The 26,589-nt window shown below is 53.2% G+C and overlaps 10 protein-coding genes and 1 non-coding gene across 11 annotated transcripts; 5 read left to right on the forward strand and 6 right to left on the reverse strand.

Annotated features, from left to right (window-relative positions):
• Positions 1 to 281: 281 nt before the first annotated feature.
• P153DRAFT_327898 (uncharacterized protein) lies at positions 282 to 2,416 on the reverse strand (the record flags this gene model as incomplete). Its single annotated transcript, XM_033665343.1, has 4 exons — positions 282 to 1,478; positions 1,563 to 1,939; positions 1,983 to 2,323; positions 2,367 to 2,416. 4 exons carry the CDS (start codon positions 2,414 to 2,416, stop codon positions 306 to 308), a joined length of 1,941 nt encoding a protein of 646 aa, XP_033518442.1. The 3' UTR covers positions 282 to 305.
• A 338-nt stretch (positions 2,417 to 2,754) lies between these two features.
• On the forward strand, positions 2,755 to 4,631 carry P153DRAFT_401586 (ClpP/crotonase; the record flags this gene model as incomplete). Its single annotated transcript, XM_033671916.1, has 2 exons — positions 2,755 to 3,313; positions 3,366 to 4,631. The coding sequence occupies exons 1-2, from the start codon at positions 2,816 to 2,818 to the stop codon at positions 4,629 to 4,631; spliced, it is 1,764 nt and encodes a 587-aa protein (XP_033518443.1). The 5' UTR covers positions 2,755 to 2,815.
• A 220-nt stretch (positions 4,632 to 4,851) lies between these two features.
• P153DRAFT_371350 (thiamine diphosphate-binding protein) lies at positions 4,852 to 6,673 on the reverse strand. The gene is made up of 3 exons (XM_033669250.1): positions 5,867 to 6,673; positions 5,243 to 5,802; positions 4,852 to 5,164 (listed from the first exon to the last, which is right to left on the reverse strand). The coding sequence occupies exons 1-3, from the start codon at positions 6,445 to 6,447 to the stop codon at positions 5,127 to 5,129; spliced, it is 1,179 nt and encodes a 392-aa protein (XP_033518444.1). The 5' UTR covers positions 6,448 to 6,673; the 3' UTR covers positions 4,852 to 5,126.
• Positions 6,674 to 7,342: 669 nt separating this feature from the next.
• P153DRAFT_302987 (DUF21-domain-containing protein) lies at positions 7,343 to 9,697 on the forward strand (the record flags this gene model as incomplete). The annotated part of the gene is made up of 4 exons (XM_033664483.1): positions 7,343 to 7,605; positions 7,666 to 7,892; positions 7,943 to 8,612; positions 8,662 to 9,697. 4 exons carry the CDS (start codon positions 7,343 to 7,345, stop codon positions 9,695 to 9,697), a joined length of 2,196 nt encoding a protein of 731 aa, XP_033518445.1.
• Positions 9,698 to 10,386: 689 nt separating this feature from the next.
• P153DRAFT_t122 lies at positions 10,387 to 10,458 on the reverse strand. Its single transcript has one exon. It is a non-coding gene; the product is annotated as a tRNA-Gln (tRNA).
• A 606-nt stretch (positions 10,459 to 11,064) lies between these two features.
• On the reverse strand, positions 11,065 to 13,302 carry P153DRAFT_303180 (uncharacterized protein; the record flags this gene model as incomplete). The annotated part of the gene is made up of 3 exons (XM_033664492.1): positions 11,065 to 11,097; positions 11,156 to 12,981; positions 13,068 to 13,302. The coding sequence occupies 3 exons, from the start codon at positions 13,300 to 13,302 to the stop codon at positions 11,065 to 11,067; spliced, it is 2,094 nt and encodes a 697-aa protein (XP_033518446.1).
• Positions 13,303 to 15,001: 1,699 nt separating this feature from the next.
• Positions 15,002 to 17,464, reverse strand: P153DRAFT_302980 (benomyl/methotrexate resistance protein; the record flags this gene model as incomplete). Its single annotated transcript, XM_033664482.1, has 9 exons — positions 15,002 to 15,099; positions 15,152 to 15,290; positions 15,659 to 15,967; positions 16,023 to 16,214; positions 16,267 to 16,303; positions 16,469 to 16,572; positions 16,622 to 16,801; positions 16,861 to 16,969; positions 17,067 to 17,464. The coding sequence occupies 9 exons, from the start codon at positions 17,462 to 17,464 to the stop codon at positions 15,002 to 15,004; spliced, it is 1,566 nt and encodes a 521-aa protein (XP_033518447.1).
• A 1,202-nt stretch (positions 17,465 to 18,666) lies between these two features.
• On the forward strand, positions 18,667 to 19,696 carry P153DRAFT_391091 (uncharacterized protein; the record flags this gene model as incomplete). The annotated part of the gene is made up of 2 exons (XM_033671000.1): positions 18,667 to 19,141; positions 19,197 to 19,696. 2 exons carry the CDS (start codon positions 18,667 to 18,669, stop codon positions 19,694 to 19,696), a joined length of 975 nt encoding a protein of 324 aa, XP_033518448.1.
• Positions 19,697 to 19,826: 130 nt separating this feature from the next.
• Positions 19,827 to 20,591, reverse strand: P153DRAFT_303169 (riboflavin kinase; the record flags this gene model as incomplete). The annotated part of the gene is made up of 2 exons (XM_033664491.1): positions 19,827 to 20,414; positions 20,475 to 20,591. The coding sequence occupies 2 exons, from the start codon at positions 20,589 to 20,591 to the stop codon at positions 19,827 to 19,829; spliced, it is 705 nt and encodes a 234-aa protein (XP_033518449.1).
• A 316-nt stretch (positions 20,592 to 20,907) lies between these two features.
• On the forward strand, positions 20,908 to 21,869 carry P153DRAFT_303412 (aldo-keto reductase-like protein; the record flags this gene model as incomplete). Its single annotated transcript, XM_033664513.1, has 2 exons — positions 20,908 to 21,144; positions 21,195 to 21,869. The coding sequence occupies 2 exons, from the start codon at positions 20,908 to 20,910 to the stop codon at positions 21,867 to 21,869; spliced, it is 912 nt and encodes a 303-aa protein (XP_033518450.1).
• A 287-nt stretch (positions 21,870 to 22,156) lies between these two features.
• P153DRAFT_303222 (uncharacterized protein) lies at positions 22,157 to 23,776 on the forward strand (the record flags this gene model as incomplete). Its single annotated transcript, XM_033664497.1, has 3 exons — positions 22,157 to 22,465; positions 22,549 to 22,753; positions 22,803 to 23,776. The coding sequence occupies 3 exons, from the start codon at positions 22,157 to 22,159 to the stop codon at positions 23,774 to 23,776; spliced, it is 1,488 nt and encodes a 495-aa protein (XP_033518451.1).
• Positions 23,777 to 26,589: the final 2,813 nt, after the last annotated feature.

The following is a 26,589-nucleotide window of genomic DNA, read 5'->3' on the forward strand; positions in this document are numbered from 1 at the left end:
CGATGTGTTTAGCGCAAGGGACTCCCGCCGCTAGTGTGGAGATCAGATTTGGATCTGTGGGGAAGATGCATCATCGGACATGGTGATGACCAGGTTTGTGGGGTGGTTGGAATTAGTGGCTGACATGCCTGCTGACATGCGTACTGACACAATTGAGTCTTTGATACTACAGGTAGCTCTATCCGTACTCAATATGGCGCTCTGGTATTTGTGTCACCTGACATGAACAAGCCTGACAACTTTTACACGGATGGATGCACTTTCATTCATCTTACTGTTTAACTCATCAGTTTAGCCCATCTCCATCAAAGCCGGGCCTCCTTCTCGCTCTCTACAATAGCAGCCAGAATCCCCTCCGCGACATCCTCGCCATCCTGCACCTCCGTAACCCACTTCACGCGCCCACTCCTCGGACTCCTGACCTCAAGCTCCATCTTCATCTGCTGCACCACGCAAACCACATCGCCCTCCTTCACCACATCACCCTCATCAACCAGCACCTCGACCAGCTTACCCGGGAACGGTATGCTGATGTGTGACGGGTCGGAGGGGTTGCCACGCCGGTGATGCGAAGTCGCTGCCGAACCGCTGGCGGATGTCGATGTGAGGGTTAGTGTGTATGGGGTTGTTTGGGATGGCGTGGACGATGATGTTGAGGGTGTGGTGAAGAGGATGTCTGCGGAGAGGGAGGAGGGGAAGTCGTTGCGCAGGACGCGGGTTAGCTCGAGGTGGTGTGGGAGTGGTTGTTGGGTTTCGGGGGATGAGAGGGTGAGGGACCATGCGTCTCCTTTGCGGAAGAGCGTGTTGGCTGTGGATATGCTTGCGCTTGATGATGGAACTGCTGTTTCTGGTCCTAATATGTTGTTGGGGGAGAGGGACAGGTGCTGACTCGACTGGAGAAGCTCGTGCTGCTTGCTTTCGAGCCATCGGGTGTCACAGGTGCCGTCCATGAAATCTGAGTGCGCCACTATGGCTCTGAGGATCCCAATGTTCGTCTTTACGCCTGAGATCTGTGTATCGTCCAATGCACGTCGAGCTTTACAAACCGCATCTTTCCACGAAGATGCAGTGATGATGAGCTTAGCGATGAGGCTGTCGAAATCTGCAGACACAATCGCGGGATGTCCGCTGACGAGATGGGTGTCTACGCGAACACCGTTGCCACTGGGAAACTGAAATGACGTGATTTTGCCAATTGACAATGACCAGTCGCTCTCCACATTCTCAGCTGTGATTCGAAGCTGGATTGAGTGTACTGGAGGTGGAACCTCTGGATCTCGTTCAACGGAGGGCAATCCGCAGGCAGAAAGATCGGCGCCTTGGGCCAGCAGCAGCTGGGCTTTGACTATGTCAGTCATTGAGATCGATTCTGTGATGGTGTGCTCGACCTGCAACCGTGGGTTTACTTCCAAGAAGTAGTACTTTTTCGACGCTGGGTTCACGAGAAATTCGAACGTTCCCAGGGAGAAGTATTGGATCTGTTTTTATATTAGCACGCTCACACGGCACACCAATTCAAGAGCACTTACATGCTCTGCCATCCTGAGCGCATCGTTGATCACTTTTGCGATCAGCTTACGATCAGGAACGACACTCGGTGCCAGTTCGACGATTTTCTGGTATCGCCGCTGAATACTGCATTCTCGTTCCCACAGATGTGTGACGTTCCCGCGCCCATCTCCAATGATCTGAACCTCGACGTGGCGGAACCCGTCAATCGCTGCCTTCTCCGCGAACACTTGCTTAGAAGGGCTTTCTTGGACTGCTCGTTCGACTAAAGCTCCCAACTGCTCCTCACTTCGAATGAGCCGGATACCCCGACCTCCGCCGCCGTCAACAGCCTTGACCATGATGGGATACCCGATCTGTGAAGCAAATCGCCTTACATCTTCGACGCTGCTGGTAGGTTTTTGTAATGCCGGGGAAACTGGCACGTTGCCTGTGTAACGTATAAGCTAAAAACCTAAACTTCAAACTCTTACACTCACAGTCCTCAGCAAGCATCCTCGCTCTCAATTTATCCCCCGTATTGCTCAAGATGCCCCACCCCGGACCGACAACAACAACACCAGCTTCCTCCCACATCCTCCTTGAAAAGTCTTCAGACTCTGAAAGAAAGCCATAGCCGGGATGCACAGCATCGATGTGGTGTTTCTTGACGAGGTTAATCAAGGCATCGATATCCATGAATGTGGCTGCTGATGAGACTTCAATAGCGTGTGCTGCTTTTGTAGCGTGTGATGCATCTCCGGAGATGTAGATGGCGTATACTTCAATCTCGAGTTCCCGGGCTGAGGAGATGATTCGGGTTGCTATTTCGCCTCTGGGAGGTTAGCTTGGTGGGGAGGTATGAGGATGCTACGCACCTGTTTGCAACGAGGAGGCGTTTGATCGGTCTTGGGGGTGCTCGTAACATGGTGGGGAGTTTCTTGAATAACTTTGGGCGGAACTCTTCCTGGCGATTTCAAGGCTGGTAGTACCCCGGGTATAAGCGACTCGAGAGAGAGAGTCGCAAGATCAACTACTCACGAAGAGTCAATTGGCAAACTTTAGGTGTAGTCAAGAAGTATAATTATTCTCGAAACTAGGATCGACTTGAAATCACACGTAGAAAGAACATTGAAGTAAAACCCAGCAGTCATGATCGCGAATAAAGCGTCTCCATGAAACGTGGGGAAGAGCAGGGATAGACGCGGGGAGCCCCATCTAAGCCTCGGTTCCCCGACCGACCTCACCCTCCACCACCACACCACACAACAACAATGTGAGAAACCACGCCCTGCTCCATCACGGAGCTCCAAAACAACCCACCACCATGGCCGACGACTCCTCGCCCCCCTCCGCACCCAAAGACGCGCCCCCACCCTCCTCCACCGCGCAAGACCGCCTCGCGCAAGTAACCTCGCACATCACGCCCAACACGCCCAAACGCCGCCGCCGAAAAGCGCCCTCCCCCTCCGACCTGCCCGCCGACTACTCCGACATCCTCGGCCAGCTCGCCACGCTGCGCAAAATTGCCGCGACGCCAGACCCGTCGAACAGGGGCTATGTGCGGCAGAAGCAGGCGGGGAAGCTGTGGGTGCGGGAGCGCGTCGAGCAGCTACTTGACGCGGGGAGTTTTCAGGAGGTGGGCAGTGTGAGCGGGACGGTGACGTGGCGGCAGACGGGGCCTGGGCGCGAGGAACCCGTCGAGTATGTGCCGTCGAATAATGTGCAGGGGTTTGGGCGGCTGCGTGGAAGGAAGATTGTGTTTACGGCGGATGACTTTTCGATTCGTGCTGGGCATGCGGATGGGGCGCTTATGGAGAAGACTGTGCGTGAGATTGTATCTGGGAAGTGGGTGGTTTTTACTGATTTTACGGCAGATATATATGGAGAAACTCGCCATAGCACTCCAGCTCCCCATTGTCAAGCTGGTCGATGGCTCGTCCGGCGGCGGATCTGTGACAACCATCCGCTCAGCAGGCTTCTCCTACATCCCCCCGCTCCCATCCTTCACCCAAGTCATCCAGCAGCTGAACATGGGGATCCCGAACCTGGGCGCCGTGCTGGGCCCCGCCATCGGCCTCGGCGCCGCCCGCGTAGTAGCATGCCACTTCTCGGTAATGGCGGCAGACATCGGCTCGCTCTTCAACGCAGGACCCAACGTAGTAAAAGGCGCGACCTTCGAAGAAGGCCTCTCCCTGACGGACCTCGGCGGCCCAGCCGTGCACTGCACAAACGGCACAATCGACAACCTCGCCCCCGACGAAGCAGCCTGCTTCGACCAAATCCGCACAGTCCTCAGCTACCTCCCCGACAGCGGCACCCAACTACCCCCTACCATCGAATGCACAGATCCGCCAGACCGTACATGCGAAGCCCTCCGCAGCATCATCCCCCGCGCCAGAAACCGCACATACAACCCCCGCCTCATAATCACCACCGTCGTCGACGTTGACAGCTTCTTCGAAATCGGCCCCTTATGGGGGACCACCGCAATCGTCGGCCTCGCGCGCCTATCCGGAAAACCCACCGGCATCGTCTCACTAAACTGCGAGCAAAACGCGGGTGCCCTCGACGCCCCCGGTTCCCAGAAAATAACCCGCATGCTAAAATTCCTCGACATCTTCAACATCCCCCTCCTCCAATTCGTCGACGTGCCCGGCTACGCCATCGGCACAGCCGCAGAGCGCAGCGCGACAATGCGGCATGGCGTTGCGCTGGCGGGCGCGTATTACAGCACGACGATCCCCGTGTTCAGCGTGGTGGTGCGGCGCGTGTACGGCGTCGCTGGGGGGGTGATGTTGGATTGTCGGGATCCGCGGATGCGGGTTGCGTGGCCGTCTGGGGAGTGGGGGTCGTTGCCGCTTGAAGGCGGGATTGAGGTTGGGCACGCGTTTGAACTTAAAGAAATCGAACGGAAGGAGGGGAGGGAGAGGCGCGATGAGCGGTATAGGGAGTTGGAGGAAGAGTATAGACGGTTGATGAATCCTGTGCGCACGGCGAATGCGTTTGGGGTGGAGGAGATTGTTGATCCGGCGGTTACGAGGGGGGTGTGCTGTGAGTGGGTTGAGCGGGTTTATGAGAGGGTGTTGCCGGGGAGGGTGGTGGAGAGGGGGGCGGGGAGACTGCAGCCTAGGTTTACGTGAGTCTTGGGTTGGAGGGGGGGAGATTGGGGAGACTGGGGCTGGTGTGTTGGAACTGTGTGGTGGCGGTTTGTCGTCTTGTTTTGGTACACATGGACGATTAATCAATCACTCAATCAATCAATCACTCAGACACGCAGAGTGAACTTCCAACGCGCACGCCTCACTGCCATGGCGCTGCGGTAGTTCCACCAACTCCTGCTGGTCATGTGAGATTAAAATAGGTGTTACATTTACGAGGTTTTTACGAGCATACTCTGCTCTGTTATGTCCTGTCCTGTTCTGTTATGTCCTGTTCCATTCCATTCGAGTCTTCACACCAGATATACCCTAGTCTTGCTACAGTGTGGAAATATGCGGGGGGTAGTGTGAGGGTATGTATCCAGACACGAAAGGGGCCAGTGGATTTATATCACGGTGTCAACACAGACAGACTCACACTCATACTCACACTCACAGACACATAACCAGCTAATTTTGTCCCATCGTTGCAAGAACTCAGTAATCTATCGTCTGCTTGATCGCATCGTACACACCTGCCATAAAAGTCAGCACTCACACGCACACGCCCAACCACGCACACACCAACCCCCAAAAAACAGAAAAAGACTCACGAGCAACATCCGGAATAACAAACTGCTCAAACATAAGCCCCGTATGCGTCGCCCACCCCGCCACCCTCTTAACCGGGGCCTCCAGTCTCAAAAACGCCTTCTCCTGAATCGACGCCGCGACCTCCGCCCCAACCCCCGCATTCATCATACTCTCATGCACCACGACCGCGCGCCCCGTCTTCCTCACACTACCCAGCACCGTCTCGCGATCCCACGGATAAATAGTACGCAGATCAATAAGCTCAACACTACACCCAAAGTCCTGCTCTGCTTTTGCGATGGCGGCGGCGCACGTGTACAGCGGCGTGCCGTAGGATATGATGGTTAGATCGGTGCCGGGTTTTAGGATCTCGGCGCGGTCGAGCGGGAGCGTGAAGGGCTCGATGGGGACTTGTTCTACGGCTGCGCGGTAGAGGATCTTGGGTTCCATGAAGATTACGGGGTCCGGGGAGGCGATTGAGGCGAGGAGGAGGCCTTTTGCTTGGGTGGGGGAGCGTGGGATTACGACGCGGAGGCCGGGTGTGTGCGTGAAGAGGGATTCGGGGGATTGCGTGTGGTACCTACACTAATGTTGAGTAGCTGTTGTGGGAGAAGATATGAATGGAGGAAGGAAGGCAAACTCACAGCGCGCCATGCCCCACACTACCAGACGGCATACGCACCACCAACCCCCCACAATGCACCCCCGTCGCCCCAGACCGAAACCGATACTTCGCCGCCTCATTATGTATCTGATCGAACGCAGGGAACACATAATCCGCAAACTGTATCTCAGCAACAGGCTTCATGCCCTCAGCCGCCGCGCCAATCGCAAACCCCACCAGCCCCTGCTCGCTCAACGGCGTGTTGAACACGCGCTCTGTGCCGAAGTCGGCGGCGAGGTTCATCGTGCACCGGAATACGCCGCCGAATTGTATGTCCTCGCCGAAGACGAGGACGCGCTCGTCGGATTGGAGGGCGTGGCGGAGAGCTTCGTTGACGGCGGTGTAGAGGTTTATGCGCTTGGTTTGCCCGGTGCGGATGTGTGGGGGTAGTTCGGGGTTGGAGAGCGCGGACTTGGATGTGTGGTGGAGGATGGGGGTTGTGGCGTATTCTACGGTGCCGTTTAGACGGGCGTTGGGGGCTGTGGTGGAGTAGTGTTTTGTGGAGGGTTGAGGGCGGAGAAGACGCGATAGTATGCGCATTGGGGGCGTTTTTGAAGTCATGGTTGCGAGAGGAATACACGGGGTGGGGAGGTTATGGGGGAGAAGGGAATTTTGGAATCGCTTTAATCATATTGGGCAGGTGATGGGTGGGAGTGAAGAGTTACCGACGATGGCGGGTATCGTCGGCTCCACGGTCGCGGTTTAGATACAGAGGTACAGTCGATTGTGATGCCTTCTCCACTCCAAAGGGAATTCAGTATTGGAGCTGATATGCCAAGCAATCTTCTGTCGTTTTGGAGGTGATGTGAATAAACAGTTCTTTATCTACATCAAGATTATCTGGAACAAAGTCATCTCTTCATGTACAGCTGCTGTCTCGTTGTTGCAGGACTAGTCGCTCAGCTGGTTCTGAGTCTACGCAGTCAGTCTGAACCATATACACACACCTTACTACTTCTGGGATGGGGTGGTATTTCTCCACACTTTGAGGCGCGGAGAGGCGACGAGGGTAGAGTTTGCCAAGCGCCAGTAGTTCGAGACATGTGATCAGGGCATCGAGTGGAGCTCAGAGAATTGATACATGCACGATGACGCTGCAGCCGTTCGCCGCAAACGGTTTGTCGTGAGTGGGGCCCGCGAAGGCTCAGTTTTTTTTGGTTGAGAAAGGGGGTGGTGATATTTGGAGAATTGTTACGAGCAGCAGGTGGATGTTGACTGGCCTGCACGACAATCTCCATTGACGCTTGATCGGCCGTGATTTTGTTGTTTTTGATTGCACACTTCCTTCTCGAGCTTGCAGCAGCAGCTTGGACCACCGCTGCACGGGCATCACTTCCGCGTTGCTATTCGCGCAGCTCAACACACTTCCACCTCTGCAACCTCGACCACTTTCATCTCGCCGTCGCTCGTTGCGCCTTTATCCATTTCCCCCCGCACTGCGGTGCTGCACACTACCATGGCCCTCGCCGCGAGCTCCGTTCGCTCTCCCAATGGCGCCTCGTCGCTGCGCTCAGGACGCGTCAACGTGGTGCTGCTCGCCCTCGCCCACGCCTTCGTGCCGCTGGTCAAGGCGCTGCCCACGAGCTTTGGCGACACAATACACGCCCTCCACGGCGAGCCCGATCCCAAGTCCCCTGAAGATGCATCGCTCTGGATCTACCTGAGCATTGCCCTGCTGCTCGTGCTGGGCGGAGGCATCTTCGCTGGATTGACTATCGCGTAAGTGCCATATCGAGATGCTGCCATTGTCAAACGTCGCACTAACACGCGACTGCGCAGGTTGATGGGCCAGGATGAAATCTACCTCCAGGTGCTCGCAAACTCGGGCGAAGGCAACGAGCGCAAGAACGCAAAGAAGGTGCTCGACCTGCTCAACAAGGGCAAGCACTGGGTCCTGGTCACGCTTCTCCTGAGCAACGTCATCACAAACGAAACACTGCCCATTGTCCTCGACAGGTCGCTGGGCGGCGGATGGCCTGCCGTCGTCGGCTCCACTGTTCTCATTGGTATGCCGTCTGATCCGTACATGACCCACCACCATCGCTAACCGCCTTAGTCATCTTCGGTGAGGTCGTCCCCCAGTCGATATGCGTCCGCTACGGCCTGCCCATCGGTGCCTGGATGGCGCCCGTGGTCCAGTTCCTCATGTACCTCATGGCCCCCGCTGCATGGCCCACCGCCAAGCTGCTCGACTACCTCCTCGGCGAAGACCACGGCACCGTGTACAAGAAGACTGGCCTCAAGACGCTAGTCGAACTGCACCAGACGTTGGGCGTCGCAGAAGAGCGCCTGAATGAGGATGAGGTTGCCATCATTTCTGGCGTCCTGGACCTCAAGGCTAAGCCCGTCGGCAACATCATGACGCCCATGAAGGACGTCTTCACCATGTCATCTGACACCTGCCTGGATGAGCCTATGATGGACGTCATTCTTTCTGCTGGTTACTCGCGTATCCCTATCCACACACCTGACAACAAGTATGACTTTGTTGGCATGCTGCTTGTCAAGATGCTCATCACCTACGACCCCGAGGATGCCCTGCACGTACGCGACTTTGCCCTGGCCACTCTTCCTGAGACCCGCCCCGAGACCAGCTGCCTGGACATTATCAACTTCTTCCAGGAGGGCAAGTCTCACATGGTGCTTGTGTCCGAGTTTCCCTCAGAGTCTCACGGCGCTGTTGGCGTAGTCACTTTGGAAGACGTTATCGAAGAGCTCATCGGAGAGTGAGTACTCAAAAATTGTGCATGTTTGTTCAGCTGCTAACAACCACAGGGAAATCATTGACGAGTCGGATGTCTTTGTCGACGTCCACAAAGCGATTCGTCGCATGGCCCCAGCCCCACGCACACGCCTTGCCAAAAATAAAGCTGCCGATATCTCTCGAAAGCCGTCCGAGCAGCCACTGCTGGAGGTGACGGACCTGGAGCAGAAAGACGCTCAACGCAAGCTATCGGTACCAGACTATGGAAGCAGCCCCTCCAGGCCTGCGAACTTGATGCTGCGACGCCGTAGCTCTGGAGCCAAGGACATAGTATCTCCATTCCGTACCGACGACACCGATATCCTCCAACACCTGAAGCACCTCGGTCCCTCGAACGCCGCCAACCGACCCAAGACAACCCGTAGCAAAACGGTCAAGATCAAGCCTGGTCATGTCGTGACACCCGCGCCCGCCATTCCCGCGACCATTCTTGAAAACAACCAGCCGCCCGTCGTATCCCAGGACTCGCATGCTCCTGAGGGAGGCGTTGGCGAGGGTTTATTGGCATCAGCCGGTCGCGAGGCCAGTGATGGTGTTCATGCTATCGGTTACGGTACCATGGCCCAAAATGATGATCGCGTCTCTTGGAAATCTGGCAAATCCGGGCTAAAGATTCTAGAAGAGCCAGCTTCTCCCAAATCCGCCCCGCAAGCAAACGGCTCCAATGCACACGACGATGACGATGAAGGCTCGAAGCAGCGGTCGCGCTCCGTCAGCACAATCGGATCCCTCCACTCCCGTAATTCCCGCTCCAAGACGCCGCCCAGGAAACGCCACACAGCGCGCAGCGGCAGCATCACGGAGAACATTGTCGACGTGAACGGCGTGAAGAAGATTGTCCTGGAGACTACCAGTTCAAGTGACTCCGACGACAAGATGCAAGGCAGCCAAGCTGACGGTTCTGAAGATCAGACGCCTTCGGACGCCGAGTCGACGAATGCAGGAACAAAGGCTGACGGAAAGAAGAAGAGGAAGAAGCGAGGTAAGAAGAAGAGGGGCAATGCTGGCGGCGACAGCAGCGAAACGCAGCCCCTGCTCGGAAACTGATCCAGGACTTTTTGTTGTTGCGATTGCTTTTTTCCTTTTTTTGTTAATGCATGAAACACAGTCGCCTTCAGCGAGGCCCATGCCGTTGCGAATCCGCCGCGCGCAGACGAGATGGAGATGGAATATGAGAATGTGCATCCGAGGTTTCGCCGCTTTATCGTCGGCGGCAGCGGAGGACAGGCTGCGTCTGCGTCTTTGCCCTCGTCGTCGTCTTGGGCGACCTTTTTTCGTAAAAGGAAGGAAGATACATAATTGGGATTCGTGACAACTTGTTTTGCGGGCGTTTTACTTTGCATTGTATTATATATGTTTTTTCCTGCGCGTTCAAAAAGCACTGCGTTGAGTACATGTATATGAGATGAGATGAGTTGTGCTACATGAAGGGAATTAGCGGAGATTGTTGGGGGTTGCTGGTGTAATATGCGGAAATGGCAACTTTTTTGATCTCCTGGTTTTGAAATCGTAGTGTATGGCCATGTGTGCACATGGTAGCCGTTGTGATTATACGAAAGCGAATCTCTCCCAACGAGCTGGTCTGGTGGTGGACCCGTTCGATTCGATTTTGATTCGTTCACGATGGACTACCGCTATACTAAGGAAAAAGAACATCTTGTTTTGTTGGTTATCTGCGGAATTCGAAAAGTGAGATGAAGTGCAGGAGAGAGAGCAGGGTGGAATAGTATAAAAAAAGGTCGCGCCCGGACTCGAACCGGGGTTACCAGAATCAGAATCTGGAGTGATAACCGCTACACTACGCAACCCTACTCAACCGATTTCCAACGGTTTGGATGGGCAATTTTCGAGTTTTACAATACAAGTGCTACTACGAATAGAACACTGAGATGGGGAGGAAGGAAGTGTCATGATATGTTGTAGGGTGGGTTGGGGTGGGTTCGGCGTGCGGGGTATGGCTCTGTGTTTATCTATTCTGTTTTGTTGAAGGGGTGAAGCGGGAAAGCGCTTTATCACGCATCAACGCGTTTGTGTGAACTAGTACGTACGTATATATGTATATTTCATCGTCCCTCGAGACGAGGGCGGACGCAATAACCTGATCTGCTGATGCCGATGTGCACGGCGTGAAATGCGCACTGCAACCAGACCATGAACATGAAGAAACGAAGAAACAGTGGGGAAAAAAGAAGAGAACGCCCCAAAGCACCAGAAAAACAGATGAAGATACAGATACCTCCGCGAGCCCCCATCCCAGAGCGACGTGTGTGGCGGGAGAAGCTCAAGTCCAAGTTTAATCCAAACCACATGTATACCCATCTCCGCCCGACGAACGCCGTAAAAAGACCCGCCTCCCACAGCTGCTCCCCAACAGCCATATGCCATTAGTAAGACATACCCCCAGCGAGCGAGAACTACTGCAGTCCCTTATCCAGCACAGGCATAACCTATCCAAAAATTAGCATCGCATCTCTACCCCACACAACCCCCATTCAAGCAACATACCGACATGCACACCAACATAGGAATATCAAAAGTATCCCTCTTAATATGCCACCAAATCATACAATCCACCAGCCCACTCCTCCCGCCCAACCTCTGCATCGCACTCTCCCCCTGATGCACCGTCGCGCCCCCCTCAACCTTAACAATCGGCTCCGCAAGCGCCACGGACCTAAGTTCCGCCGAGCGCTCAACATCGCCTTTCGTCTGGTAGCGCAGCATATTAACGCGCTGTTGCGCAAAGCCACGGGAATCCTGGTAGCACAGTTCGGAGAAGTGCTCTAGGTACTCTAGGGCGGATTTTCCGTCCATGAGTTCGAGGATGTTGACGGGTTGGAGGCCGGAGTCTGTGTCTTGCGGGGCCATGGTGGGGGTGGTGTTTGTTTGTGTTGACATTTCGCTGTCGTCTGCGTCGCGGTTTGTACTGTTGCTGCCGAGGTTGATGTTCATGTTTGGTTCCTGGCCGATGAGGACTTCGCGTTTCCAGCCGGTGAGGATTTGTAATTCTTTGTTCATGCCGACGACTTCGCCTGAGCGGCGGCAGATGAGGAAGGGGGTGCCGACTTCGGCGAAGTGCTCTTGCAGGGTTAGGAGGTTGCGCTGCAGACTCTTTTCTTGGTGGATGAGGTCGTCTCTGTCGAGCTCTTCGCGCACGTTGAGGAGGACGGGCCGGAAGCTTTGGAAGTATACTTGTGCTTTGGCTACCCAGGCTTTTGAGTACCTCTTGGAGATGACGTGGAAGATGTTGTGCCAGCCCTTGACGTAGTCGTAGGGCTTGGTGATGCCTTGGTAGATGGCCTTGGTGTCTCGCTGCCGTTTCCGCATGCCGTTGGAGTGGAGGGGTTGTAAGGCCACGTTCGATCGTCGGTTTTCTTGTTGCTGCCGGCTGACTGTTGGTGATCGCTGAGCGTGGGGCTGAGTGGGGTGAGCGAAGAACCTAGCAGATGCCATTGGGTTGTCATTCTCCAGCCCCGAATTGGCGTCTGTTGATGCTGGACTTGCTGTCGAGTGACTCGCAGGGCCTTGACCTATCGCAAAAGCGTGTGGGCCGTGTATACTGTCACGGTGATGACCGAAGTGATCTATGGTTGCAGTAGCCGGGGTGTTGTTCGGCGTCTGCACGTGCATACTACCATGCCGGGACTGCGTGTCTTGCCATTCGCTCGTTGGAAGCCCATTTGCGTAGGACATGTCCGTCTGGTGGTCGCCATAGCTTGCCGACACTGGCGGGTTGTACATGTTCGCAGCCTGGTTCATAGGATTCAACATGCCGTTTTCATGGGGTGGCGTCTCGGCTGCGCCTGACGACATGTGGTTGAGCATGCCAAACTCCAGAGCACCGTAGTGGTTCCCAAAGTTCAAGTTGGAGATGTCGAAATTGAACAGGGCTGGATCGCTTGGGTCGAACAGGGCTCCTCCAAACTGCTGCATCGCTCCTGGCTGGCCTTGGGCCATGGTGCTCGGGACATTGGACACCGAGACTTGATGAGATTGGGTGAATGGAGGCGATATTGGAGATTGCTGGCTGTTGTACATCTGAACGTCTTGCGTTGCTGGCATCGAGGCTGGTATGGAGCTTGGCGAGTAGAAGGTCGTGGGTGGTGGCTGGACGTAATGGTTGCTTTGCTGAGCCAAGGCAACGGGTTGGGTGTCCTGGTTTGGGATGGGTGTAGGGCGGTTCCCGTTCATGTAGGGATAGTGTCCGCCCACACCGGGCATGAGAGCGCCATCCGGCGCATCGTGGAGGTACTTTGCCTTTTTGCGCACGCCGTCCATGCAGTGGTCCTGGAGTCCGCGCTTGATGCAGCGGTTGCATGGTCGTTCGTCGCCTGGTTGTCATTAGACTCTGATTACATAAACCTCTCAGACAGAGAAGTTGAAAAAGATATAGACGTAAAAAAAGTCAATCACTCACCACACGTCAGGTGGGCGCGTTGGCAGGCAAAACACGCCCTGCGCGCCTTCTTCCTTCGCGGCCGCAACGGGTCCTTTGCATTCGAGGCGGGCTTTGCGCCGTTGGTCGTCTTCGGGGCAGGCGATGCGCCGCCCGAGGAGTGTTCGAGTCGCTGTTCAGCAGCCATGTCGGTGTCGTCCAGGTCCCCGCTGTAATCCGGCGAGGGAGATGCATCGTCGGCGTCGGAGGAGGTCATAATATCCCCCAGCAACCCCCGGTGCGCTCGGCCCCAGCACGGATGCTGTCGTGGAGGGTGTCGAGGCAGGCTCGGTGCGGCGGGCAGCCGTCAATGGTGCGCTCGGCGCGGTCCCAGCCAAACGGCTCGGCCAATGTTTTCTCGCGCGCTCGGCTGGCGGCGTTCCAGGTGCGTGTCTGGGGGGCGGCGGTCACGCGTGCGCTGGCTGCTTGGACTGACGCTGCCGTGGCACGTTGGCAGCTCCAATGGACGCAGAGGGTCGGTGGGCGCTCAGTCCGGCGGGCAGGTATGAAGCAGTGCGGTGGTGATACAGAGCCGGGGTCCACGCAATCGGGGGAGCATTCCAGTTGCGCGCAGAACCATGTTTGACAGCGACTGCTACCGGGACGCGCTTGCCATGCTGCTGCGCGGTGGGCGACGGGGGCCGGGGCAGCGCAGCCCGCGGGGTGAGGGAGCGTGGATGCGAAGCGAAGCGAGGCCAGGCGACGGCGAGGGCGACGGCGATGACGGGTGGGGCGTCGATGCAGCGAGGACGGACCGCTCTGGGACGCTGCTGTGGCACCGCACCGGCTGGGCTGTGTGTGGGTGTCTGTGTCTGTCGCGATTACGGCCGAGCGACGAGATGCGGCCGCCGGTCTAGGAAAGCGCTGCGGAGGCTCTGGGGTGGTGATGGGCTCCAGGGCTAAGCGGCAGCAATACGGGCACAGTGTTCCTAGCCTGGGCGACTCGAGGCGGTGTCGGGCGGTCGTGGTGCATCCAGAAACTAGTCGACGAGGTTGCGCCCAACTTCGAAACCCCACAGCTGCCCGTTGACTCGTCGGCCTCTGCTGGGAGACGTCGACGCATGCAGCTGCAGACGCAGCCTGTCGCACCCAGCTACTACCTCGGTCCCTGTTGGCCGCTGCGCCGGTGCCCTTGGCTGTCCCAACCACCGTTCAGACATACGCAATCCGCACGCTGACGGGCATTGCGACGGCGGAAGACGCATCCGACGCGTCTCTACTGGAGACCGTCCGTCGCCGTCACCGTACGCTGCATACGAACTGCTGGTGCATGTCGCTGCTTGGGCCGAACATGACTTCAGCCCCTCGCGACGCGGCTCACATGCAAGTACCCGTCGCGCATGTCCATCTGCTGTATGCAAAAATCAGAGTGCTCCAACTCTCGCTTGCTACACGACTCGTGCATTGGATGGCCTATTGGCGCTTGGCGAACCTCTGCAAGTGGCTCGTCGAACGCCTTTGCACGCCTTGTACCACCGTTCACCACCACCCATCTCTACACCTCGCCAATTCTGTGCCCCCTTGACCATCTCATCGTCTGTATCGTTGGCTTGCCGGCCACGTTCTATCACGTACAACCCTCCCTCCGCCGCGGTTCTATCCGCAACCGCTGCCATCTCTGTGCAACGCCCGTCCCTCGAGCTGGCGTGGCCGCCCTCGTGGCGCCCAAGGTGCGTCGCACAAGGGCCAGCGTGCTTCAGGTGGCGTCACGTCTGTGTGCAAGATCCTTGAGCTTCGATAAACATGATGGCATGCCAATGTTGTCGTACTTCCTCTATTCTTAGCCCATCCCACTCTACCCCACCACACGCTCCCTCTACACTCCCATGTCCGCCTACGCTGATGCGTACCGACTATTGCCCCTGAGCCGCTTGCCATATCGAAAGAACAGGATTGGGAATCTGTCATGCTGTGCGTTAGCGAGTACCGCTACCACTCCTCTGGGAATACACGTACGGGGCCATCGCCAGGGCAAGGAACGCGAGCAGTGTCGTTGCCCATTGGTAGCCGAGATCTATTCCTAATCAGTGACCGCCTGTCCAATGTATGCATTTGTAATAACCTACTTTCGTACATCTGAACCCCGAATAGCGGGAACGCCGCTGCAAAGTACGACCGTGCGAAGCTGTTGGCTGCAAGTGCTGATGCAGCATACAGAGGGTACTGATCGGCAGGATCAGCGATCGTGTTCAGGAACCGGGTCCACTATTGTTTTACTCACAGCCTCAACAAGGAAGGTAAATACTCCTGAGTACACCCAGATCACCCTACATTGGACATGTCAGTGAGCTGTTTGTCAAGCAATGGCATCTAGCGGTAGGAAAGAGTGATCATACCCCATGCCAAAGAAGCCGGAAAAGATTATTGGGACTGCAGTGCCACGATTAGCTATTATTACGATTGCACAATATGCGGGAAGCTGTCGTACCTATCCAATGCACCTACAAAGACCAACATATTAGCCATCGATTGATTCAGGTAACCAAGAACATTAACTCACAGACGAATACGTGGTCCACCCAAACCCTGTAAATAACGCGGTTAGAAGCATTCTATACACAAATAGCATGCACCAACATACCGAAAAGTGCAATGGGGACAACCCAAGCGCCAAGTATCGTTGACGGGAGGCGGTACTCTGGTTCTGAGCCACCAGCTTCGCCACCTGCTGCTTCACGTTGGCGTACGAGCCTGCCGTAGATCTTTCTCCAGATTGGGTCGGTCGATATACCCATGAGCATGCCAATCAATAGTCCCAGGAACGCAAGACCCGTTTGGGCTATGCTGAACCCATGGTTGTTCTGGAAGACCAGGGGAAATGCACCAAAGAAGAGATACAAGATACCCAGTAGGATTGCAGATAAGATGCAGAGGTTGAGGCACTGAGACGCAGGGGTTAGTTCATCAGTTATCGCACAATTGGAACTGGTAACGCACCATAGGCTCGAGGCAAAGGAGCTCGAATGGCCTAATGCAGGACAGCATCACCGTCTTAGCAATACTCCTGTCCAGCTTCTCGATAGGCGCAATCCATTCCTGGTTGCCAGTCTCCTTTCGCAGTCGAATTGCCTTGTTGCGCAGAAGCACTGGATGATACGTCTCGGGCACGAAAAAGATGATCAGTGCGAGCTACACGATAACGTCAGTCTACAACGTGCAAGGGCACGGATCGCTGCCTTACCTGAACTCCAGTCCAAATGATGAGGACGTAGAAACACCTATCAACGTCAGTATGTCGATTCTCCTTCAAACCTGGCTGGATCAAACTAGTGATGAACACGACAAGGGAGGGTAGAATAAATGGGTAAGTATGCCGGCTTGTGCAACATCGATATATGGACTTCTGCAATGCACGATCTGTGGGGCTTGTAGTGTACACTTACCATCTCCAAGAGGTGTTCTCGATAATGAAGCCACCTATGAGAGGTCCAACCTCGGGTCCTACGAACGGAGCCGCAGTGTAGATCATCATGGGGGCTGAGAGTTCCTGATTCTGCATCAGTAGGGGGTTCGTGCTAGGAATAGACATCACTAACATGCTTCCCAAACATGTCGCCTACTGTGCCTCCAGCCACACTGAGGAAAGCAGAGCCTGCGAGCCCATCGAGAAACCTGGCCACCAGCATAGTCTGGATGTTTCGTGCGACGGCGCATGGAATCAACCAGATTAGAAAGAACGTGAACGAGCAGATGTAAATAGGTCGCCGCCCATAGAACTGCATCATGTTAGACAACAACGCCGCAAAACCCTGCAGTGACAACGCCGTGTACGCACCTCAGAGAGAGGACTGAGAATCATTGGACCCGTGCCCAGACCCGCGACATAAAGGGACAGCCCAAGTGTGCATATAAGCTGTGACACCCCGAAATCAGGCTCCAGCTGACTATACGTAGACGTATATAGCGACGACGTGCAGGTCCTGCATTTGAAACGTTAGTTTGTGCGTCTTGCTCGCTGGATAAGTTATATTGGCAACGTACACGCAGAGACTACTGGCAGCACAAATCAAAACGATGATCCAGCGCCTCAGGCTTGACATGCTTCGAGGGTTCTCTGGGTCGGCGTCGCCGTCCCAAGTAACCAGAAAGGGTTGCTCGGTTACAACTCCAGGTTTCAGTCGATTCGGTCGGTCGGAATTTGCTTCGGCGTCAAAACAGGTATATCCGTCTCCCCCAGCTCTTGAATGATGCGATTGTACTCTCTTCAAACTGCCACGCTCTTGCGATAACCTGTTCCCACTGGTGCTTCTGCCAGATGGCTCGATTTCCTCCTCTTTCGAGGCATGCGCTTCGTTTCCATCTAATCGTATCGCTTTCTCGCCCCCAATATCCATAGCGTGCTCTCCGTTTTTTTCGTAGGAGCTCGATCCACTCTCCATGTCATACCGAGATGAGCTGGTACTTCTTCTTAGTGGTCCCGTCATTGGGTCTTTAATCTAGAGTACTTTCAAGTGCCTTGGATACGACTTCTAGTTTGCTTTGGTGGTTGAACGACCGTTCGCCGTTAGGTATACCAACGTTTCTAGAAAGTTTGATTAATCCCGGGCCGCACCCACTCGGAGATAACTCGTTAAATCCCTCCTTACGGGTCACTATGACGAGCACGCTTGCAAGACAGAACTCGTGTCGTCAGTTGGATAGCCGTTCAAGGATAATTACACGCGACGGGGGGGTGATTCGTCCTATCTCTCCAGCTCCGGAGGTGCGAAGAACTCGCGTTATATCGCGACAAACATAGCTCGAGCGTTCGCCGCACGGCAAACGCTAAAGGAATGGCTGCCGTCGCCTCACCTCAACGGAGGCCCCACTCTAGGATTCTGGGGTGCGTCTTCCGGTTTGATTATGGATCAGAGGAGCTCTGGTTGGGCGATTGGACATGCTTCCTGCCCTAAGGCCATCCTTTAAGGCGTTGCCATCCCCCAACCCAGGAGCTGTCGTTAAAGCTGTGTCGTTATCGAAACTCTATACCCGTTGCGGCGCAGAGTGGGTCCGGATAAGTATTGAAGCGGGTGCTTTCGGCTCGTCGGTGATGGGAGCTTGGTCGAACCTCATCTCGTTGTCATTCTGAAAGACGACACTTTGGTGATGCGAGACGACAAACAGCGATGCGTGTCAACAGTCAGGTGTAATTTGGTGAGGGCGAAGGGCGCGCCTGCCAAGATCAGCGCAGAGACGACCCCAACCGTCTAATATTCGGTACAAACGGTCAAACGGATGTTGATTGTTCGATACTCCAAGTCACGGACTAGAATCGTAATTTGTTGTTGCAGCTGGAAGTCACCCCAAGAACGTCCAGACGCTTTGTAGTTGCAACACACGAGTTCGAAGCTAGCATGAAAGCGTGCACCCTCCAGTTTAGATACATACGATGCAAAGTCGCGGACCAAAGCTCTAACAAACCCAAATAAGTAATGCTTTCAGTTCAGATTGAACCTTTAAACTCTCTTTACATGCAAAGTACGCGACTGTCCAATAGCTTCACATGACGTCATACATCGTCGTTCACTTCTCTCAGCATCGTCAAATTCCTCCAACACTTTCATGTTTCCAAATGTTCAATCTCTCTACAGTGACAACTAACATGTCGCCTCTCGAGATATTCTCTCAATACGCAAACCCGCCAACAAACTACATCGGCACAACAATCTTCCTCTCCTACATCGCTGCAGCACTCTATCTTACATTTACAATCACATTCTCTCTATACCGCCAGTACAACAACACTTCCACTTCGTCTTCCAAGACTAAAGGGAAAGGCATCGGTATCAAATCACAACCCCAAAACATCAAGATCTTCGCCTTCCTCGCAGGAATCAGTTTCGCCACACTATCATGGCACATGCTCAATTTCCTAATCACATCATATCTCCAATGGGACGGCAGCAAACAGCTCTCCCAAGCAGGTATATCAGGGAACAAGCTGAAGAGATGGATGTTAGAATCGACACTCTTCCAAGACTTTGCTCAAGAGCTAGTCAGCAGTGAAGCTAGTGTAGTGTGGACACAAGCCGCAATCCTTGGGACGTGGTTCTGGGGCGTTTGGACTGCTCGGGAGGGTGAGTGGTTCTCATGTGTACTAGCAAACGGGGAAATATGACTGACGAGGTATAGCACGGAAAAGCAATCTCGATGCGAGCGCGATGTGGAAGTTCATTGCCCTGGGCCAGATCTTGCCGATTAGCTTTACTTCTGCCCTGGGCATCGTGCAGTTGTATCTCTCGTCCTTGTCGAGAAGCACAAATACTGCGGAAAAGTCGCAGAGAAAATCGGTATCGCTCGTACTTCCTACAGTCGTTCTCAACACCTGTCTTCTCGCTCAACCATTTCTGAGAGACCATCCGCTTTTCGTCACGACTATATTGTTTGAGCGGTTGATCTTATTGCTTCCATACTCTAGTCACATCAGTCTTGAGGATACGGAAGTGACGCAAAGTATCATCATTTCTGCTGCGTGTGCGGCTGGGAATGTTGCGCTGATGGTCAAAGGTGTAAAGATAGGAGAGGTCCTTAGCGGTGTGTGGCATGGCGGGTCAGCGGTCAAGGCGTTAGGATGGGACGCGGTATTGGGAGGTTTAATCTCGGTAGTATTGTGGATGAGAGGAGGCGTGTAGACTGCATATCTCGTAGCGGTAAAACAACTGCTCGAACGCAATCTGATCAGGAATACAGAGTTTCTCAGACTTTATGCGCCAGATTCTGTTTCAACATCGTCCCTCACGTCCTTCAAGAATGTTGACCATCTCATGGGTCCATTTGACACATCCCCACTTCATCCTTCTGCCCCGCACCCTCGTGTCTCCTTCCTGCCCTCCCATCGTTTTCCGCGTCTCCAGCTAACCAGTCATCCGACTTCCACCCCAGATACGCCTCTCGATCTAGACTCCGTTGCGAGATCCGTATGTCCTCCCGTATATCCTCCACCAACGCGTCCTTGCTCACGTAATCGTATTCGGGCCGTATAAATCCCAGTATTATCAATGACAGCGTTGCGCCGTAGAAGTCTGAGTCGAAGTTGTGCAGAATGTGGATTTCTATGCTACGTTGCGTGTTTTTGTAGTACGGGTTGTAGCCGACTGAGAGGACGGTGGGGTACACAGTCGAGGATGTTGTGTTTGAGGAGGAGTATTCGAGGTCGGCGACGGCGTGGTTTGAGGAGCGTTCTGGTGGGGAGGTGTCGTCTGTGGCGCTGGGCACGCTGGAAGATGTGGTTGTTTGAGCGATTGTGCGATGATCGAGAGTACACCAGCCGTAGTAGATGCCCGAGTCTAGGGCGTCGTTGCCACCGACTGATAGCCCTGAAAGGGGGATGTTCGCGGTTGGAATTCCGAGCTGAAATGGTCAGTACGTGTTGAAATAGAGAAGAATAAGGGGAGGAGGTTGTAACCGTACATCTTTACTTCCGCGTCCAAAGCCTTTAATGACGGGTCCTCGTAACTTGAGTGGAAAAGGTGGTTGTAGCGCGTCAGGACCGGCAATGGGGTCGCGGGGACCATTTGGGCGTACCATGGTAGAGCGGTGGAGTATACAAGATATCGAAGGAGTTTAGGAGAATTAAAGAAATTGTCGTGAAAGACTTATCTTTGGCGATGTCAAGATGGAGGGGAGTGGTGGGGCAAGTCGCGCCTGGAGCTTTGGGCAGCTGTTTGATATGGTAATCATCAAACGTCACTACTTCGCGCATCAGTCGCGTTCAGTCGCGGTCATTTAATACAGAACATGCATCGCCATGCTTTTGATACTAACCAGATATCATTCTTTAATCCGTGGTCTGTCTAAAACGCGAATAGAAACACATCTTGGTTACCCTTCATCAGCTCGCAATATGACGTCCGCATCCTCGATTGCACGCGTCTCACGCTTGCAGGATGACAGACCAGCTTTCATCTACGGGACAGCGTGGAAGAAGGACCAGACCAAGAGGCTGGTAAAAGAAGCGCTTGTGCAAGGTTTCAGACGCGTTGATACGGCGGCTCAGCCTAGGCATTATCAGGAGGCACTGGTTGGCGAGGCGCTTCGCGAGGCATACAAAGAGGGTATTGTCGCAAGGCAAGATGTCTATGTGAGTATTTGGTGTTATTGTAACAAGCCTGCTGAGCTTACGCGCAGAAGGTTCAGACGAAATACACCACTCCAGCTGGCCAAGACATCAATAACATGCCATATGATCCAGCAGCTCCTCTGGCAGCTCAATTGCATACCTCTGTAGCTTCCTCACTGAAGAACTTGCGACCTCAAGCTGAACAAGAGGGCGACTCCTACATTGACTGCCTACTACTTCACTCACCGCTACCTACTATAGAGCAGACCTTGCAAGCCTGGGACGTCCTGGAAACGTATGTACCTGACAAAATCCGCACTCTCGGAATCTCAAATGTCACCTTACCCGTCCTTCAAGCCATCTATGAGGATTCTGCCATCAAGCCTTCTGTTGTACAGAACCGTTTCTATCCTCAAACTAGATACGATGTGCCACTTCGAGCGTTTTGTACGGAACATGGCATTACATACCAGTCTTTCTGGACTTTGACGGGCAATCCTGCGTTGCTGAAGTCGCAACCTGTACAAGTCCTTGCTCAAGCAACAGAAGTCAGCCCTGCGATAGCGCTCTATGCCCTGATCATGGATCTTGGGGTCATGGTATTAAATGGTACCACATCAGATAACCATATGCAAGAAGACCTAGATGGTATTCGGCAGGTGCGCAACTGGGTGACGTCCAATTCCCATGATTGGACTAAAATTAGTTCCGAGTTTGACTCGTTGGTCAAATCTTTGCACACATAAATTCCTACATCGTCAATCCAACAGTAGACATTTGCTTTGTATAACCATTCGAACTACGATTTCTGATTCGTCAGATATTGGGCGGGGTGCCTTGACGCCACGAGGTTGTATTGGCTCATGCAGGTGTGAATGATGGCGCTAGACACTGCTGCGCAGCTGAGGCTGGGCAGCCTTATGACATCGCCTGTCGCCAGTCTTCAGGTTCACAGCCTTCCCACTCTTCTATGGCATTCCTTCGAGGTCGCCGTTGAGGTAACAACATCTTTCGATGCCAGCAAACAACCGCCATGTCGAATATCCGGACGAGCTTACCCATTCCCACACAGCCTTGGGATGCTGCCAAGGCCAAGTTCCTAGACGGGTTGTCGCCGCAAGAGATACAGCGATTCAAAGATGCGACACTCGAAAACCTGTTTTACGATGCCAGTTCGGTTCAGAAGAGACATGCACACGATAGCAGGGTCTGGCTGCTCCAAGAGCGGCTTTCCTCGCTTACCGACGCCATTGAGGATTATGGAAAGGCTCTCGACGTTTACGCAAACACATATGGGCCTGTCATGAGTCCGCTGTGGGGAAGTCTTAGAGTAGTCTTACACGTAGGTCTTCTGTTTTCAATCTGTGCAAAAGCTTTTTCATACATCTATACGCTAGACTACTCGATTCCTGACTTTTTCCGCAGATCGTGAGCGAAGCTGGTAGGTTCCAGGAAAGCGTAGTGGAAATGTTGGCACAGATTGGTGATGTGCTCCCACGCTTTCGCATATACGAGACGCTGTTCAAAAACCACGAACGGCTGCTTGTAGCATTGTCAACCGCCTTCCTAGACATACTACAGTTTTGCGTAATTACGAAGGACTTCTTTGCAAGAGCGAAGAGATCTATGAGTATGCTCCCTAGCCCAAACATATATGTGATACTAACACTGCTCTCTAGTACCCCTTTCAATCGTGCTAAAAGGCGCTTGGAAATCCTATCGTCGTGACTTCGAAACCTGCATGATTGGCTTTCGTACGCATACCAAGCGAGTTGAGAAGGAAGCCGGTCTGGCACACATGATAGAATCTGCGAGAAGTCGTGAAATTGAGTTGGCAAATCGCGCTCTCCACATCCGAAACGGGAAACTTCAACGGCGACACAGGGTACTGGCCACACTGCCTTCTGTGGACTACTCAACCAAGCACCTGAAGTTGTCTAATCTTCGACACCCTGGTACCAATAACTGGCTCTGTACAACACCACAATACTTGTCCTGGTTTGCCAAAGCGACGTCGGATTGTTTATGCTGCTATGGAATTCCTGGATCTGGAAAATCGGTGCTTTCAGCGAGTCTGGTAGATCATATTCAAGACGTCACGGCAAACGATACGAAATCCATCATCTGTTACTACTATTGCGACTACCTGGACAACGCGTCACTAGAGCCTTATCGTTTGCTCGCTTCGATAATCAAACAGATCCTTGAGCGATTGCCACTGGATCATTTCGACGACACTTTCAAGAGCCCTTTCCAAGAAGGCCAAACTGCGCCGACCCTGTCAAGAAGCTTGGCATACTTTCTCAAGCTCCTTCAGTATTTCAGGACAGTTTACCTTGTCATCGATGGGATTGACGAGCTTGCCCCCAATGACCAAGTTACTGTCTTGGATTCGATTGGCAGCATTCTTCGCCATCCCTTCGTAATTGCAAGAGTTTATGTTGCCAGCCGCTTGGAAGAAGACCTAATTAGGAGAACCTTGAAACCTTATCCGACTTTGCGACTGACGAAAGATTGCGTTCGTGGAGACATTGCTTTAGTCATTGACGAGCAGATCCGGTCCACTGTCACAAGACAGAATCCATTGCTGGCAGATGAAAATTTGAGACAAGAAGTTGTCAATGCTCTTGTGTCTCGCGCTGATGATATGTGAGTATTCCTATCAAATCCGACATCATGTATTACAATCGTTTGTGTTTGTATCCACCATTCCAATGTGTACGCTAATGACGACTGACTGGGTCTTCAAAGGTTCCTTTGGGTGAAATTTCAACTGTACGACATCGGACAGGCTTTGACCGAAGATGCGGTCCGAACTGTCATACGAAATCTTCCTAAAGACATCAGTGAGACGTACGCGAGAATTATCGAAAAAGTTTACCATGCTCCAGGTGGTGAGACCACCTTCGTAACCATGAAAAGTATTTTCCAATGGGTTGCAGGCGCACGTCGTCCATTACAAGTTGAGGAACTCGAAGAAGCAGTAGGTCTCGAAAACACCGATACGCATCTGCACACAGAGCGCCTAGCGACCAATGCGGGTGGAAGGCTTATTTCTTGTTGTGGGAACCTAGTGGTATTCCACGAGGAAGATTCCACCGTCACTTTTGCACACCACACAGTCAAACAGTTTCTGTATGCTCCATCCAGGGCTCATGGTTTCACCTTTCCTGATATACAATTCAGTTCACAATCAGCTGACAATCGCATCGGGGAGATATGTCTCGCCTATCTGTCGTTCGCAGACTTTGAAACACAGATAGCCAGAACACCGGATATCATCAAACTTGAGCAGGAAGATGCTGAGCATATAATTTGGGCTAATGTAGCACTGGCAACGCCTGTTCGGACCCTCGTGTCCTGGTCGCGAGGATGGCGTGGAACTCATAGTTCCAAGTCAGATACCCGTCTCAAGCTCGCAGTTCCTGTATTCACCGCGCCTTCGGAAACCTTGTCACGAAAATACGCCATGCTCGACTATATTACAACGTTTTGGGCAATCCATACGATGTATCTCACACCAGAATCGTCCTGTTGGGCGAGATTCAAGCAGATCGCGTTATACCGGCAACTTGCTTTTGAGTTCCGGCCATGGAACGAGTCAGATCATCAAAAAAGAGTTGAAATCGCTCTTCACAATCTCCGTCAGGATTGGGAGAAAAGACAACCCCGTTCGTTGAAAAGTCCGAACATAGAGAAGGCTAAACCCCGGAAATCCACAGTTGAGTTAACTCCGCTTTCCAAAGACTTGCTGGTATTTTCGTGGGCTTTACGACACGGGGTTGGCTCGTTGTTGAATCTAATCAGTTATCAACATATGATTGATTATTTTCGCGAGGTAGGACTGAGTACTGGCCAGGTCACCTTCCCATTCAAAACACTCAAGTCGAATTTATACCAGGAAGAGTTCCAGCGGTTTGTCACCGCGACAGCTAATATTGACCCATCGGCCGACCGCACACTTGGCTCAACATCTATCAGCTCATGGTCTGATCCCTGTTCACACGGGTTCTTAGACGGAAAGTCGATCAACCGTCTTGTACGCGTTGACCCAAATGCTCAAGGACTTCTCGATTTCGTCAAAATGGAGTTCTTGCGCTGGGTGGATACGGGCGGTATGCTCTGGGACAACATTCTTCGCGAAGCCATGATACTTGCCATACAGTCGGCGGAAATTTACTCGTTTAAGGTTCTAGTTGATTACCATGTTCGAACATACAGACAATTCGTGGCTATCTTGGTTATCATCCTCCAAGAAGATCTTGTCAATAAGTCCATACTCAAATTTTTGCTCTCCCGGAAGATCGACGAAGATTGCTCTGCAGCGGACGAATGGCAGCTGCTATTTGCGCTCCATCACTGTTTCCCCTTAGTAAACGTCGTTTTGGGATCTCAATTAAAATTGTCGCAGATGTCCACCCTCGTCCAGCAAGCCTGTTTGGTACTGCTTCTGGCGGTATCGAAGCGGCCTAATCCCCTCCAACGCTTTGTTGGTCTGGACTTCGACTCTATACCGAGGCGTTCGATACCATCCGAGTCTGACCGAGATTATTTTCTTCCGAATGCGGACTGGACATGCGCGGCTTTTGGAACAGCAGATGTAGTCAACCAACTGCAACGTGTGGTGGGCACAGATATTTATCAAGGGGCACGGAAAGTTACTCAGCTTGCACATAACTTCCAGGCCCTCGATAGTTTGGATCTTCTCGATGATATTGGACTTTCTGAACTCAGTAGCAAAATCACCTTCTTCATAACGAAATTGGGAGACCTCTTCGACGTCACCGCATTCGAGCTTGACGGGATTCACTGTCTTCAATGGGCCATGGAGAAGGATGTTGTAGAAGTTACAGAGGCTCTCGTTCCCGCCTACAGGGAGTTAGTATGCGATCGAAGATGGAAACATTGTGTGCTGGGTATCATCGCAGCCGGTCGGAACTCCAGATATGGGAGGACTGCATTGACTGAGCTTGTGCCAGATTCTGTTCTCCGATCCATTGTAGACGAATTCGAACAGCGGGACTCACCAAGCATCTATTTCTCCCTGGTTGACAAAGACGCGTGGCTGAGGCGCATCCGGATGGCCCCGGAAACACGCAGTTTAGGGGACCTGGACGCGAAATGGCAAATGCAGCCACCACTGGAGGAAGGAGACTGGGATACAATCCAAGACATGGCATTCGAGCTTTGGAAAGAAATGGTACATGCATGGCGGAATGTAGTGGGGCAGGGGCGGTTTATTTCTGTCAAGAGAAATGGGTAATTTCACATACACATCTATACGCATTGCGTTGTTATCGACTGTACTTTCTAGCCTTACGCATTGCTTGCATATGAACATTTTGACTCTTGTTCTTTTATTGACATATCCTCTATCCTTGGAGAACAGTTCTTTGTTGTTCAGGCCGAATAATTTTACTACGACATGCAGATTGTACTTAAGTGAGGAGCTGGCCATACTTTCTA

Source organism: Dothidotthia symphoricarpi (genome assembly GCF_010015815.1).
Source record: "Dothidotthia symphoricarpi CBS 119687 unplaced genomic scaffold P153scaffold_25, whole genome shotgun sequence".
NCBI lineage: Eukaryota > Fungi > Ascomycota > Dothideomycetes > Pleosporales > Dothidotthiaceae > Dothidotthia > Dothidotthia symphoricarpi.

Bases quoted from the DNA above. Each gene is read 5' to 3' on its own strand.
- P153DRAFT_371350 (XM_033669250.1), bottom strand. From the start codon at position 6,447: ATGACTTCAAAAACGCCCCCAATGCGCATACTATCGCGTCTTCTCCGC. The intron at 5,803-5,866 runs GTGAGTTTGCCT...ACATTAGTGTAG, and splicing joins AGTGTGGGGCATGGCGCGCT to GTACCACACGCAATCCCCCG. The intron at 5,165-5,242 runs GTGAGTCTTTTT...CTTTTATGGCAG, and splicing joins TGTTATTCCGGATGTTGCTC to GTGTGTACGATGCGATCAAG.